At 42.9% G+C, this 15081-nt stretch overlaps 1 protein-coding gene across 4 annotated transcripts in view; it reads right to left on the bottom strand.

The window, feature by feature from the left end:
- The window catches only part of myo9aa (myosin IXAa), a 116107-nt gene that overhangs the window by 10318 nt on the left and 90708 nt on the right, over positions 1–15081 (bottom strand). For all 4 annotated transcript variants that reach the window (XM_030076113.1, XM_030076133.1, XM_030076141.1 and 1 more), the window contains 11 exons: positions 14752–14827; positions 10697–10837; positions 9275–9314; positions 9049–9171; positions 6867–6947; positions 6583–6693; positions 5053–5175; positions 3914–4063; positions 3022–3326; positions 691–2511; positions 67–166 (listed from right to left, as the gene is read on the bottom strand). In XM_030076113.1, coding sequence (XP_029931973.1) covers positions 67–166; positions 691–2511; positions 3022–3326; positions 3914–4063; positions 5053–5175; positions 6583–6693; positions 6867–6947; positions 9049–9171; positions 9275–9314; positions 10697–10837; positions 14752–14827 — 3071 coding nt within the window. The remainder of the gene's footprint in view (positions 1–66; positions 167–690; positions 2512–3021; positions 3327–3913; positions 4064–5052; positions 5176–6582; positions 6694–6866; positions 6948–9048; positions 9172–9274; positions 9315–10696; positions 10838–14751; positions 14828–15081) is intronic.

Raw genomic sequence — 15081 nt, 5'->3', positions numbered from 1 at the left:
AAACATGCAAATGTGTTTCATGTTTTCATTTCTAGAAAATCAACTACACACTGACAATGTGCTCACCTCTCGTGCTTTTGGTCCTTTAGAGGGCTTGGCAACTGATGGGGGTCCCTCTTTGGGAATGACTGCAGGCATCTCTTGACTGACAGCATCACTGTCAAACCTAGAAAAAAAATAGTGAAGAAAAATATCAACGTTAGTAGTGTAACAATGATTCCTAAAATAGTATTTATTGTGTAGAAACAACATTCATATATGATAATTGACATTGAGTAAAAAGTACAGCCAGGAAGCTCCTTGAATGCAAAATACAGGGCTTTTTGAGATGTAGGGACTCAAGGCTTAAAAGATAAATGCAGCAGGCTATGTTGCACATATTAAGCATGCATCCTCAGTGAGACATTCAATCAACACTGCAGTAGGTTGCTGTATGTTAGATTATAGCCTTGTGTTCAGGTTTTTTTTCCCCATATGTGCATTACAGTATATCTAGGTTGAAAAAACGTCACAGTTTTCACATTAAGTAATCATCCTGACTGTATATTTTCTGCGCTCCTCAACCTGGTTGGAAGCTATTTTCTTCTCCCACTTTTTTGTGGTAACCAATAAATGTTTAATGAAAAATACAGTAGAACAAAATGTACATAAGGGGCCAACAAGCCAGTGACATGATGATTCAATACTTACTTAGCAAATGTCACCCTGTCCTTTGGTGAGAAGAAGATGTTCCCTGGCTTGTCAGTCATATTAACGGTGGTGCCCTGATTACCAGGTGCCTTCTTGGTATGTGCTCTCACTCTGGTTCCTCCTCTATCTCTGGACTCCAGGGTAAGTTTGGGTGCCCAGCCATCAACAACAGGCCTGCCCTCCTTGAGCCTCTCTTTAGGGGCAGAGGATGCTGGAGGAGGCAGCTGGGGCTGAGGGGCAGTGCCCTGGATGTCTACTCCAGGCGTGGACTGTTTTGATGGAGCAGTGGAATCTGAATGGGTTCTTGCATGAGGAGCTAGTGCTAGTTTTCTCTCAATCAGCAGAGAGCTGGGTCTGAGGGGCTTACTGGAGGTGGCGGTACCAAATACATCTTGTCCGGCACTGGCTGCACCCTGCCGACTCTGCTGTATCCTGTGCAAGGCCTCCCCCCTTTGTTTCTCAAACATGTCTCTCTCATACTGAGCGAAGAAAAGCCGCTGTCTCTCCAGTACTTCTTTCTGTTGTCTTATCTGCTCCATCATCTCTTTCTCGTTCTGCTGCTGTTGGTTACGCTGCCTCTCCTCCTTCTCCTCGTTCAATCTCACCAGCTTCTCCAGGACAGCCTGATTAGCCTGAGGGACAGGAGTGGAAACAGGGACGGGACTTTGAGGCAAAGGAGCAAGGCCTCCTTTCTGTGGTGATGGTGTCAACTCCCCTGTCTGGGCTGCCTCATCTCGAAGCTCTACTGGGGGACGGATGAAATCACTCAACTCTTCACTTAGTGGGGTTTCTTTCTGCATACTGATGACCACCACCACTGGTCGCCGTGTTGACTCTCGCCTTTCTTTGACAGGCTTGGTAATGGTGGTGGTGGATGTGGTGGTAGCTGTGGAGACAGCAGCCTCAGTGGGTTGTGGTGGTTCAGCAGGACGAGGAGTAATGAATGAGCTGCCCTCACTGGCAGGGACGTAAAAGGTAGGGAGGTAGTTCTCAATTTTGGGCGGATGTGTGTAAGTGGGGGCTGCCAGATCCGTTTTGGGCTGGCCCTTGCTGCCTGGGGGAGCAACAACATCAGAAACCTCAGTCCTGGGAAGTTCTTCTGGCTTCGGGCTTGTTGAGAAAATGTCTACATCAGGCTCCAGCGCTGAAGCCTCTGATAAAAGAGGGGAGTCAGGGCCTTCATCATCAAATGTTTCTACTGTAGCTCTAGGTGGCTCCTCATCCATGCTGAGAAGCTCAAAGCTGCCCTTGGAGCTTTGGCTGTCAGGTGTGCCCTGGGGTGAATGCAGAGGCGGAGTGACAGGAGGCACTAGCTCTGCAGACCAGCGCCTCTCCTCGGAGGGCGAAGACGCCCCACCACTGGTTGCCCGGACCTTGAGGAGCTCCAGGCTGAACTTGGCCTGCTCCAGCTCTCTCATCCGCCGACTCTCCCTCTTGGCCCTGGTGGTTTTCTGGCTAGGTTCGTCTAAAATTCTGGCCCTCTCTCGAACCACCACCGTGGATATTGAGGGTGAAGCCGGTGTTTCAAAATGTGGTCTATATATACTCTCTCTTGATCTTGCATGTAGGCCTTCTTCTCTTCCAGTTCCTTCCTGCTGTGCCTCCTTTATTGCCCCCTCAAGGTTGCTGATTGTTTGGAGTCTCCTCTCCCGCTCCTCGTATGAGCGGTCCTCCCACGTGTTGAAGTCCAGGCCCATGATTCTCTCTGGCGGCTCCTCCTCTTCTTCTGGTGAGAGAATTGGCTGGCCATTCTGCAGCTGAAGCAGCTTCTCCTGCTGCTCTAGTTTCTCCCTCAGCCTCTTCTCTTTCAGGTCCTTGAAACTGTCAGTTAAGAAGGGATGGTTAACTGTCAGCCGATCAATGCAAAATTACTTCCTTAAGTATCAATTTACATAGTCCAAAAGTTCCTAAACAGAAAGCTTTCTGCCTCAAGTGCATTTCCCCAAAGTGGCTGCCTAATAAAAGGATTCTTGCTCTCTGCAGCTCAGCTGATTGTAGAGCTACTTTGTGTTGGGTTGCTTGCATAATGACATGATCTTACCCAGAGACTGGTTTGTTGGCACACGGTGAACAATGACCAAATACATTGCATGAACTGCGTGCTTCAAATCTTAATCTGAGTTTTAATCAGCTTGAACAGACTTCATGCACTCAGTGAGTTTCAGAGGTTGTTCTGAGATAATTCAGCCTTTTTAAAAAACATTAAAAGTTTGCTTTTGCAAAACTAATGATAGCCATGTAGCTTAATTTTCCAATGGAAAGCCTAAAAACAGGAAGTGTAATTAAGTGTTTGTGTAGGCTAAAAGTATAAAGCATAGCAGTATTATTTACCTCTGTCTGGCTAGGTAACCTCTGCTCACTGCCTGTAGTTGCACCACAGCGTCATACAGGCGCAAGTAGGCTTCTCTGGCTTGATGACAGCGCCAGGCTGTCTGAATAACCAGTGCTGCTGTGCAACGTCGATAGAGCCATAACCTCCAAGCCCTCTGGAGCACCAGGGCAGCCTCCCTCCAGAGCCTGAACCTCCGGCGCTCTTTGTACCCCCGCCAATGTGTCTGAAGGCACAAGGCTGCACTCTCCTGAATATTAAGGTCATCTTCCTCCGCCTCTCTGGACTGATAAATACGCCACCATTGCTGTGAGGAGAAAATAACAATTCTGAATGGTGTACTATTTTCATTATAAAGTAATGTAAAGATGAATATGCATCTTTACAGGAGCAGTCTATGTCGACTGAAATGCCTGTAGTAATTCCATCAAAGCTCTTTAAGAATTTATTTAGTCTCGTAATCCTGGAGTAGCTCCAATCTTTGTTTATGGGACCTAAAAATAAATTCAAGTCACACTAGGCGGTGACCAGTCAAGTCGGCTTGACTGTGGTTTTAAATGGGCATTTTAGTTGATCTTACAACGTCAAGCAAAGTTGGAAGTTCAAAAACTTCAAAAACTAAGATAAAACATCTTTAATGTCACTTGAAAGTCTGGAATCTTTCAGTGCAAATTTGGTGTTGCATGGTAAATATGTGACCGTGCTACATTCACAACAGACACTAAACTAGCAGTGGATTCGTGCTATTGATATCCATGAAACTGGTCCCACTGCACAAGATATCTAATTTAATTTTGCACAGTGATTACACATAGAACTGAAGAGATGAAAAAATAAAATAAAATAAGGAATAAACAATTGTTGATTAATGACAATGAAAAAAAGCAACAGTACCTGGATGCAGATGGCAGCGTCTCTCATCCTGAGAAACTGCCTCCTCTCAAGCCGGGCCCTGAAGCGCTGCTGCAGTGCAACGATGAGCCTGAGGACTTCCTTGTGGAGTGAGGCCTGCAGCTGCTGACGCTCAGCTTCCCGAAAAAACACCTGAGGGGAGGGACCACGTCAGCAGAGGGTAACACTCACACACACACACACACACACACACTTAATGAAGCGACAAACACACACACACACTCTTCCAGACACCCACTCACAAGCACGCGCATGCACACACACATACCTAAAAAAAAACAAAAAAACCCTGACTGGATACACGGTCAAGAATGTCAGGTATGATCTTCTAATTATATAGACAGCAACCCAAAGGAATGGACCCCTTTATCATGCCTCATTCATACTGTGGACACACACACACACACCTCATATGGGGTGCTGTCTTCATTACATCCCTTTGTTCAAAGAGAGGATGCTTACAGGTAATTTAAGGTTATACCCAACACTATCCTTTCCATTGAGGCTCAGACTCCTGTATGCCTCAATGTAACGGTCATCTGACATTAACAAAGGAATGAGAATCCCAAGTCCTTTGTTTTGACTTTCTTTATAAGGCCTACCCATTCATTTTACATGCCAATAATGGATTGTCTCATCCAGACAAATACCAAGCGAGACTAAGGAAAAGGATTAGAGCCACATGAAAAAAAAAAAAATAAAAATGAAATATTAATTTCAAAAGTCTAAGAAAAAGCCAGAATACTGATTATAATTTCAGAATTTCATTTTCATTTTTTAATTTTCATGTGGCCATAATCCTCTACTGTACCATGCGCCTCAGCATCAGAGCATCATTTTTTTTTTTTTTTTTTTAAAGATTATTGGTTTATTTATTTTGGCTTTCCTGCTTTACAGACAGCATAGCATGGCAGTATAAATAAACAGGAAAGACAGGGGAGAGAGGGGGGTGACATGCAGGAAAGGGCCAAAGCTGGAATTGAACTCGGGCCGCTGTGATAACTATACTGTATGTGGCACGTGCTCTCCCGGGTGAGCCACCCGGGTGACCCATTCTTTTAAATGTTGCACTGTTAACGGAGATTTACAGACGAGAAAAAAGTGCAGGGTAAATAGCCTACCATTGTTCGGCCAACTTGGTATCCAGCTGGCGCCAGGTCTTGCTGGTCTAGATACCGCTGGATGCTCTCCTGCGTAGCTTTGGTGTCCTCTGGGAGCAACACACGGTAGTGATGGACAAAATCCTATTACAGGAACAAGACGTGTTAGCAGGAAATATCCCATTGCCATACAGTACTGAAATATCTACTGTGAACTGCATGTTCGTGTCATGTGTGCCATACAGGGTTTGGCAGTAAGGCTTCTGTCTGATAATGTGTTTTTGTGCCTGACAAATTCAGTCAATTAAAGAGATTTTAGGAAGCTTTACGAGCAGTATGAGATTTTAGTGTAGGAGTGACTGAGTCAAAGGGAGTGAATAGGAGTGACACGCTCACACTGTAGTCTTGAATTTGAAATAAAACTTAAATAAACGTAGTGTAAAATTCACAGTTAAAACAGCATTTTTAATTAATTACATAAACTAAATGTAAAAAAATAAACTTAAATCTTGAATAAGACTGAATCAACCTCCCATGACCTGTCTGGAGCAGAAACTAAAGCTGGAAAAAAAGGCTGTCGAGGCACATGTGGTTTCAGGTAATGTCCATGCTGTCCATATTTGCAGGGGTTCCAACATCATAGCATAAATATGCTTAACTCCCACTCTTTAAACTGAGGCTCATTGTCTGAATTCAATACACTCTGCACTTGGGGCTGTAGGGGGTGGACAGTGAAACAGATGCTGTGTTTATACAATTACAAGCATGGGGAGTGTTTGAGAGACCCGAGGACAATGGAGAGGCTCTGTTCTGAAGACCCGAGCTGGGACACAGCAGAGTCTTCCACAGTGATACATGCCCAAGATATTTCTCATTAGTGCTCACCACAGCACTAATATGTTTGGAGGAATTTGTGATGACCGAGGATGATACTAAATTTATCTTAGTGAGCAGACACAAGTAATTATCGGTTTTACAGTAGTTTCATTTATGTCAATCGGTGACTTCATCTGTGCTTGGAAAAATATTCAGTTATACAATAGTGACAAGTTGCCACAACATCTGAACGAAAATAAACCTGAGAGAGAGAAACGGTACTGGAAATATGTGACCAAAAGTCGCACCCAATTCGCTCTCCCCATGATCTGCTTCATTAGTCATACAGCATTTCTCACAAGGTTGACATCACTGTTATGACAGCCAGTGTGGTTAAGATGGCTGCCAATCCACATCCCGCATAAAACCCCTGTGACACAGCTGGATGAATCCAGGCTGACTTGCTCCATCAACACCAATGACATGTTGTCAATAAATAAATTCACCACCGATTCTGAGACTTTGTGCTCAGTAAGCATGAACGGAAAGTGTGTTTAAAGCATCATCGGCTTTTCCTACACCCAGTAAAAGTGGGCTGCTAATGTGGCCTGCTGGAATTGCAACACTTTAGATTAGTCTCTTAGGGTGCTCACAGTTTGTGTCCTCAATAAATAATACTTAGCAACTGAGTGGTTTAAAGGAATGACTTAAGTTGTCTATATTTCTGAGCATTACCTTGAAGGTGTACTTGATGTTGTAGCCTGACTGGCGGATCCGCACAGTCTCCAGCATACCTGTGTACCGAAGCTGCCTCAGCACCAAGGCATCACTGAAACGCATGGGCAGCTGAGAGAGAGTGAGTGAAGGGAAAGCATGAAAAAGAGAGACAAAGCGGAGAGGAAAATGATACACGGTTTTAGAAAAGCCATGTAACGTAAAGGGAAAATGAAAAACGCTTTGAAAATCAAATCAAATCAAATCAGATGAACTGGCTGCTCTCCAAAGTGGGAATACTCTACCTTATCAGCATTGGAACGGATGCACTTGACAAAATAGGGCTCAGACTGACCCAGGGTCTCCATTAGCTTATTGAGAGAGGCCTGCACAATGAGACACAATAACAAGACATCAGCTGTAACAAAATGCCATCCGCAACAAACTAAGGCACATTTTGTAGCCTCACAGCTGTGGGACAGGAGGTAATCAAAGTCAGGTGGAGGATATCAGCTGAGAATTGGTTTAGTTTAGTTTAATTCAGTTGTGCAGTGAGATTTAAAATTACAGTAGATGAGATAAAGATAAAAAACAAGATTAGCCAATATGCACAGGTGCTAGAAACAAAAACAAAAAAACAAAACAAATGCCAGCTTTCATAACTGCCATTAAATCGTTGTAAAGAAAATTGTATTATAGATGGCTAGATAATGCAGTAAGAACACATCTAAATGTTTCTTAATATAATGGGAAGAGGAGGAAGTCTGTCATGTAGCACCGAGATTATTCCATACTCTCAATGTTTACGTGAAAACTAGGCATTTGAAAATCTTTGTTTAAAATGTATTTGTGAATTAATGTGAAAGAAGCTGCAATCATGTAGGTGTAAGACGCTGAATAATTGTCTTTTATTCCCAAGTCTTTGCTGAAAAATATAGTGCAAGGTGCTGCCTGGGACTGCAAACACTAGCACAGCATGTGTCTGCCCTCTGGTGCCTGCAGTGGAGGGCTGAATTAGACTCGCTCTTCATTAGAAAGTGTGTGACTCCACTGACGCTCATTGAGTTCACATGCATGTCAGAGCAAAGTGCGAACAAACTTTAGAGTGCATGCAGTTTCATCAGCATGGCTATGTAAGCATGTGGTCGTGTGAAAAAAAAAAAAAAGACAACATGTGTGGTGTATTTCCATGGGCCTTTCATCTGCATGTGTGTGCGTGTGTGTGTGTGTGTGTGTAAACATATGCACATGTGTGTCGGCATGTGTGTGATATTTCAGTGGCAAGAGGAATGCAGGCTCCTCCTCCTCCATGGGAGATTAAAGCAATCAGGCCCAACACAGGATGTGGGAAGTGAAGTCATCCACACACTGAGGCCAGGGCTGCCGGCCAGAGGGGCCTCAGCGCTCATCTCTACCACCAGCAGGCAGAGGGCTGAGCTCACTCAACGAGAAATCAGCGAGTCTAAATGGAACTCAGTGGAGCGCATACCACCGCCAACGCTGAGCAGTTGTCAAGACACTCAGATTCATTCATCGGAATTTAATAACTTCTTCCATTCCACGAGGAGACGCACATATTTTCATGACTGCAGATCAAAGAGGACATGAGATAAGCCTGTTCAAAATCAGCATTTTAGTTGATCATCATCACACCAGCGCTGTGTTTAGTTCAGGCTGCCCTCTTACCAATGTAAGTTTTGGGAAATCTGGCAGGGTGTCAGGGCCTGTTCTTGTTCCTAGGGTTTCTCTTTCATATTGAGTAAAAAAAAAAAATGGTAGAATTTTGGATTATTGTGAAAAAAAGTCCTGTTACCGTTATTGGTGTCCTGCAAAGTCCATCTGAATTTGAATAGGAAAGCACCACTTGTTAACAGCTTCAATGATTTGTACCAGTCTTTTCAATAGTGAGAGTGATAATTGCCTCCAAGAGCTCCAAACTTTGGCGACCGCTCGTTTTTTTAGCCTTCACTGGTGAGATATTATCTGCAGGGCGGGCAAAAGCAGAAACAGAAACCCAAAGAATTTCTCAATTCTGTAAAAACAAAAGTGGTTGGGAAGTGTTTGTCACTTTCTGAGAAAATGTGAACTTTCCCACCAAATCAGGTTGGATAGAGCCTATGGGATATTCGTACTCTTTTTAAAACACCCAGACATGATGTCACACATGTACAACTTTTGGGTGGGTATGTGAAGTGCGTAATAGGTTTCACACACCTACACTCATGCTCATGGACAAATGCAAGGCCCAGGCAGCAGACAGTAGAGATGGAGGGATTGTGGCTCCACCTACAGCCAAAAGGGACACACCCTGGTTTTATCATATTCACGGCTGGATCAAGCCGTCGAGCTGGAGGGGGAATCCAAAATCCAGCTCTGGCTAATTATGTGATTTCCCTGGTATGAGTGCTGAATGCCAAAACACAGAGCTACACTACAGTCTGGGTGGGTTTCTGTGTCTGTCTATGTGTGTGTATGTGTCTGTCTGACCTGGAACTGTGCGCTGATGCTGGGTGGTTTCTTCTTCTTGTGGAGGTGAAGGAGAGACTTGGTGATGCGGTCGTGGAGCGTCAGGTTGCTGAGGTACTTGAGTGACTTCACATCCAGTAAGTGCTGCAGGTGAGGGCAGGGTTATCACAGGGTTAGCACGTTATCAGCAGCATGAGAACAGATCGTACGCTTGCTATCGATAAGTTAAAGTGAGAGTGAGATTTACCTTTGGAAGAACAGGCTTAGATTTGTAGTTTTTGTTCCTCCTGTTGAAAAAAAGGTACAAATTAGTCTCTGTCACGCAGAAATCGACTCCTTACTCTGCACACTGGGGACTGAGAGGAACACCAGCACAACAGATTGTGTGCTTGCCCTTGAACTGGACGATTTATCAAAATTGTATCAATATTGGGGTATGAGACCAGACACTGCATGGGACTTCAGATATCATGGTATCATGATATGTTGTAAGTGTTGTTTTTTTGGTTTTGTTTTTTCTGGCAAATGGATGCAATTATTTGAATACATTTGACTATTCCAGTTGTTTTATTATTTACCTCTACCTGGTCATCATATCTGCAGTACTAATGACTGTTGATAAAAAAATAACTCATGAAAAATAGTAAAAATATCATGATATATTTGATATTGCCGAGCCTTCGTTGGCCCTAACTTTGCTCTTGCAGTTGCAGGTAACGCCTAAAAGTTAACCTGCTGTTATAAAGCAAAAGATCAATAAAGCTTTACACTAATTTCAAAAATCTTTCCCAAAAATCTTTCTTTGGCTCATGTCCCCATAACGTGAAACTTTACTGATCCCTGAGGGGAAATTCTCTTTTCGCTTGCCCCCCCTCCACAGAGAGGTCAGAGGTCAGGGTCAGCTCTGGAGCTGCGAGGAATGCAGCCGTTGCTGAGGGACAGTTCAGCAGGGCAGATGTTCGCCTGCACTGGGCCTGAACCTAGGTTGTTTTAAAGACGGTTTCTCTAACACGAGCTCAAGCTGCTGCCCCACATAATAAAAATAGCGTGTTGTTAATTGGAAGTGTTGGTGGTGAGGAGACACTGAACTGAAGATAGTGTTGCATTGTCTCAGCTGAGGATCAGCAAAGTTTAATGAAAGACTCATCTTCAAAAATTCATTGTAGAATTTTTTAGAAATACAATCTATTTTAACCTTTAAGACACAGAGAGTATTTTACACATCTTCATCTCATCTCACCGGGGTTACTGCAACAGCCTTTTTACTTACATGAACCAAAATCTACTGATTGACTCTCGACTGTACTGAACTCAGTTGCCAGGCTTTTAACCAGAACCAAGAGACATGATCACATCACTCCTGTCTGAGCCTCTTTACACCAGCTCACAGTATGTTTTAGGACAGATCTTATTAATTATTTTCAAGGCTCTTCATGGCCTCTCTTCCCACTGTATCTCTGACCTCTTAATACCGTACATACCGGCACTTCGAGATCCTTGTGCAAAGGTCATTTTTTAAAAATCTGGTGAGTTTATTATTTTAGTTTGCTGCCTTTGTGAAGCACTTATAGCATAGATTTTGAAAAAGTGCTACAAAAATAAAGATTTTTTCTTATTCTTAATTTTATCCTTATTAGTCATGTGACTAAGGACGGATGCTGTTACTCACATCAGGATGCCGTGAGCCCGCTCCAGGAGCTTGCTGCTGGTGGAGTTGACAAAGATGCCATCTTCCTCTGTGGTGGAGCTGCTGGACGAATGGCGGCTCTGTCGACCCACACGGCCGTTCCAGCCGAGGCCCAGAGAATCCCTTGGAATGAACATACACACAAAGAATTAATGGACAATTAAAGGTGCCAAAATATTCACTTTTGTATGTGTATGTCTGAGGCAAGTGTGTCTCAGCTTAAGGATAACATGATAATAAGGATAATGTTTAAGCCATTTTTAAAATTCCTGTTGTATAATAAAGAGATGATTTTGATTTTCTGCGGGCTGTTAGAGATGCCACTGCAACATTTATCTGCAATGTAACTTTTTGAAGGATCAGCTATCAGGGCCATCTTCCTGACACTGAGCAGCAAACTGTTTTGCACATCCACATCACAACAGTCTCAAAGGTCAAAAATCCTCTCGTGTGTCTGCTCTGCTTTCCACATCTTCTGTGTGACTGGCACAGATTTTAACAAGGGGAAATAGTGAGGGATAAAAGCTTAAAAAAAACAAACTCTTCATCAATGCACGTCATGAAAAGAGCAAGTGTCCCTGTACTTTGTATATTCAATGTATGCTGTACCCTTATGGATTCAAAAATAACCACTCTGGCAGTGTTAAGGAATTTGTTAACTCACAGGAGATTTTGCATGTGTCAGTGGGAAAATTCTTGGGAATTTTCTCAGGAGGGAATGCTTATTCCCGTGTGGAAAAAGGAATTCATCCTCTAGGTAGAGTTTCACAGAGGGCTAAACCTCAGGCCTCAAGGTAAACCCTAACCACCTGACCTGAAAATAAACACGGTGGTCAGGTGGAGCAGTTAAAACCATTTACCGATCAAACGTATTTTAACACCGAAAAGAGAGGAGAGGTGAAAGGTGAGAGGAAAGCAGAGAAAAAAAAAAACAATCCCCAACTTTTTATGGTATTAGGATTCAGGGTCTAGGAGCAGCAGCAGCAATCCATCATAGTCTCATGACCATGGAAGTCTGTCTTCGGCTCTCATGATTTATAGGGATCGCTCCTGCTGTGTCACAAGCCACACACAGTGACACATTAAAGCTCATAGCTAGATCTGAGAAAGTTACTAACAGGGGTGCCGAGTAATTTCTGAAGGTACGCTAAAGTGAGACTCAACTGTAGGGAGAAGTTTCATGGCTAATTAGAGTCAAAACAGACGAGCATCTCAGAAGATTGAGCTTTTTGATATTTTTTGGTGAGAGGTTTTAAGTGCTTTCTCACTGGCTTGTCATATAAATAAATGTGGTCATTTTATTGCGAGCACCAAACCCTCTCCTTGCTCACTTCACACAAGAAGATGGCGCCTGGCGAGCGGCAGCCTGTTGCAGCAGCGTTTGGTGTCTAACTTTCCTGTGTTTTGTATACTAATCCAGCCCTCAGCTGTGTGCTCATCGTGTGTTTTGTGTGTGCTACAAACTACAAACTACACGCACGCACATACACAGAAACACAGGCTTCCAGCACTTTAAAGACACATTTGTGCTTTTACCTATTTATTATATTTATTATTTGATTGCACATGCGGTCACTGTTACTGCGACCTCATTGTGTGTCCTGTCTGTATTTGCTGTATCTTGTATGTATCTATTCTTTTGCCACTGTGACACTCTGAATTTCACCCCTGGGGGATTAATAAAGTTTTACTGTATTCTATTCTACTGTAACTAGCTTTTCCGTTCATTGGACACACACAAAAAAAAAAATGACAGCAAAGAACTGTGGCCTTGCAATGCCCAACTTGCATTTCTATCACTGGGCTGCAAATACGCAAAATTTATCACCATCATCTACTGGCTTAATTTCTCCACTTTACAAACAGACCACAGTGGCATCTCTGCTCTTTTTGGCACTCCTGGTAACAGCTTTCAGTAATAATCCATCAGTATGCCGCTCTGTAAGAACTTGGTCTGTATCGATGCCACTTGTTCCAATGTCCTGCACCTGGATTACAACTTCTCTGATGAAGAGCAAATATGTCTAATTATGACTATATCACATCTCATAACCTTTCACAGCAATTTGGCTTCCTGCATTACCAAAACGTAAACCTGTGGTAAACCAAATAATCCCAAACAAACACTAGCCTACAACACACTAGCTGTATTATTGTTAACAAATTTGTTAAATAATGTCATGAAAAAGCCACCAAGCCACTAGAACCTACCAGATGATTTTTTTTTTTTTTTTTTTTTAAATAAAAATACAAGACCCACGCTGATTCTACTCAGTTTTATTTCTATGTCTTTCCATTTGTTTTCTCTCTATGGAAGTCAAGGAGGAGACCCCGGGGAGGCTCCTATAACATAACAACACGAGTCCAACATCCATATCATAGCTCAGGGCACAACCTCACAGTCCCAGAGGAGGGGTGTATTCAGACATTGCTATGATTTAAACTGCCAGGCTATTACTGCATTACATGATGAATGTAAATTATAGCACATGTTAAAAAAAAAAAAAAAAGCTATAGGAGGAAATGCCGTGGTGAGTATATATACAGTATGGGGTTTCCATTGTGATGGACTACTAGATTTATATCATATTCTTATGCAGTGCGAGCACTAGTGGTTAAGGGTTTATTTGGCTGATGCAACCAAATCAGAAAAGCATTTATTATGCCACTATATGTAATAAGAAATAAGCACAGACCATCTGTTTGCATCTGGCCTACCACAATAAGGAGAAATGTCTCCCCAGTCGAATATCTATCTCTATAAATGGTGACAGTACAATGTGCTTTTGTGGTGGCTGTTTATCTCTGTGGTCGCCCTGAGAGTCCCATAAAGCACTGCACTGTCCGCTGCAGTGTCCAGCTGAGAAGCACCCTGCCGAGACCCAATATTTATCGCTCCCTGGGCACTCCTCTCGAATGCATAACTCTGACTTTACATCATGAAGGAAGCAGCTGCACGGGGCGCCACTGCTAGCTTACTATGCAGGGAGGAGTGTGTGCATGGGTGTGTGTTTGAGTGAGAGAGAGAGAGAGAGAGAGAGAGAGATAGAGAAGAGGGAGATAGGGAGGCAGAGGGAGGGCAGAGGTTGCAAATCACATTAAGGAGGACTTTAACAGCCCCAGACTGTGCTCCTGTGTAACAAAAACAGTGTTGTGTGAGCCGCCCTGTGCTACCAGCCGTGGCTGAAGGCTGCTAATCTCACGCTCCACAGCTAATTAGAGGAGGTGGTGGACCAGCATGTCAGCAGGGTGCTGTGAGGGTGATACTGAGGGTCACTGCACACTCATCACTCATTCCGTATAAAGGGAACACTGCCTCTGTCTTAACGGCCAGCGCTCAATATTTCTGCTGTTTTCTAATTTGACAGTTTCTGATACACTAGTGGCATTCATAATGTATAAGGCTTGGTGTAGCTTTCAAAAAGTACCCAGAAGTGGAAGCTGATATGCTTTTTTTTTTTTTTTTTAAACCTATATTCATCCTTAGATCTGAAATACATTTTTTTTTTAGTGAGGCCAAAATTATCCTTGAAGAGAGATTCCCACATACTCATGTGGCTGGATGCTCCTGAAGTATTTTTTATAAATCACACACAAATACAACATTTCATATATGTCTTCATTATACCTATGTCATGCCTGATGACATATTAATCAGCTGTGATTAATAAATAATTTGGGAACATCGTTCTACTTTGCTGGCATCCCTTTTCAAGAAAACGTCACTTGAAACCTACTGGTGCTGCTAGGAATCCCACCAAAAATTATATTTCTATGTATCCACTGTGGGACATATTATACAAAAATCAAGACAAATAGAGAGAAGTCACAAATTTGATGTGAACAACAAACTAACATGAAGCAATCCACAAATATGTAAAGATATTTTCACATACATTTATTGCTCTGAAATTGTCTATATTTATAAAACCTACACTATATTTATTTGAATTAAAAATAAAAAATTTAACAAAGTAAGTTGTGTATATTTGCAACATGCACTGTAACGGCACATCTGAAAGTGCACACACTCTTACCGTGGTGATTTCTCATTGACGGTGTTGCTTCCCTGCAGGTCCGACAGCGGTGTGCGCGGACTCTTTCTGGACACACCTGATCACCAACAGACAGGATTGTAGCATGTGAGGGGACACAAACACACACACACACACACACACACACACACAGAAACATACACACAGGCACGCACACGCGCACACACGCACACACGCACACACGCAAACATTCAACTAAAACCAAACCTACCAAACCATTCCCAACAAACATAAAAAACACACTTTTGACACCATGTGACACTCAAGTGTTATTGCAGTGAGTGTTATAAGCCTTTTATGGAAAACTGATTC

This window comes from Myripristis murdjan, chromosome 3 (assembly GCF_902150065.1).
Source record: "Myripristis murdjan chromosome 3, fMyrMur1.1, whole genome shotgun sequence".
NCBI classification, from domain to species: domain Eukaryota; kingdom Metazoa; phylum Chordata; class Actinopteri; order Holocentriformes; family Holocentridae; genus Myripristis; species Myripristis murdjan.
Note: the sequence above shows the minus strand (reverse complement) of the source record. Positions and strands in the feature narration are given on the sequence as shown.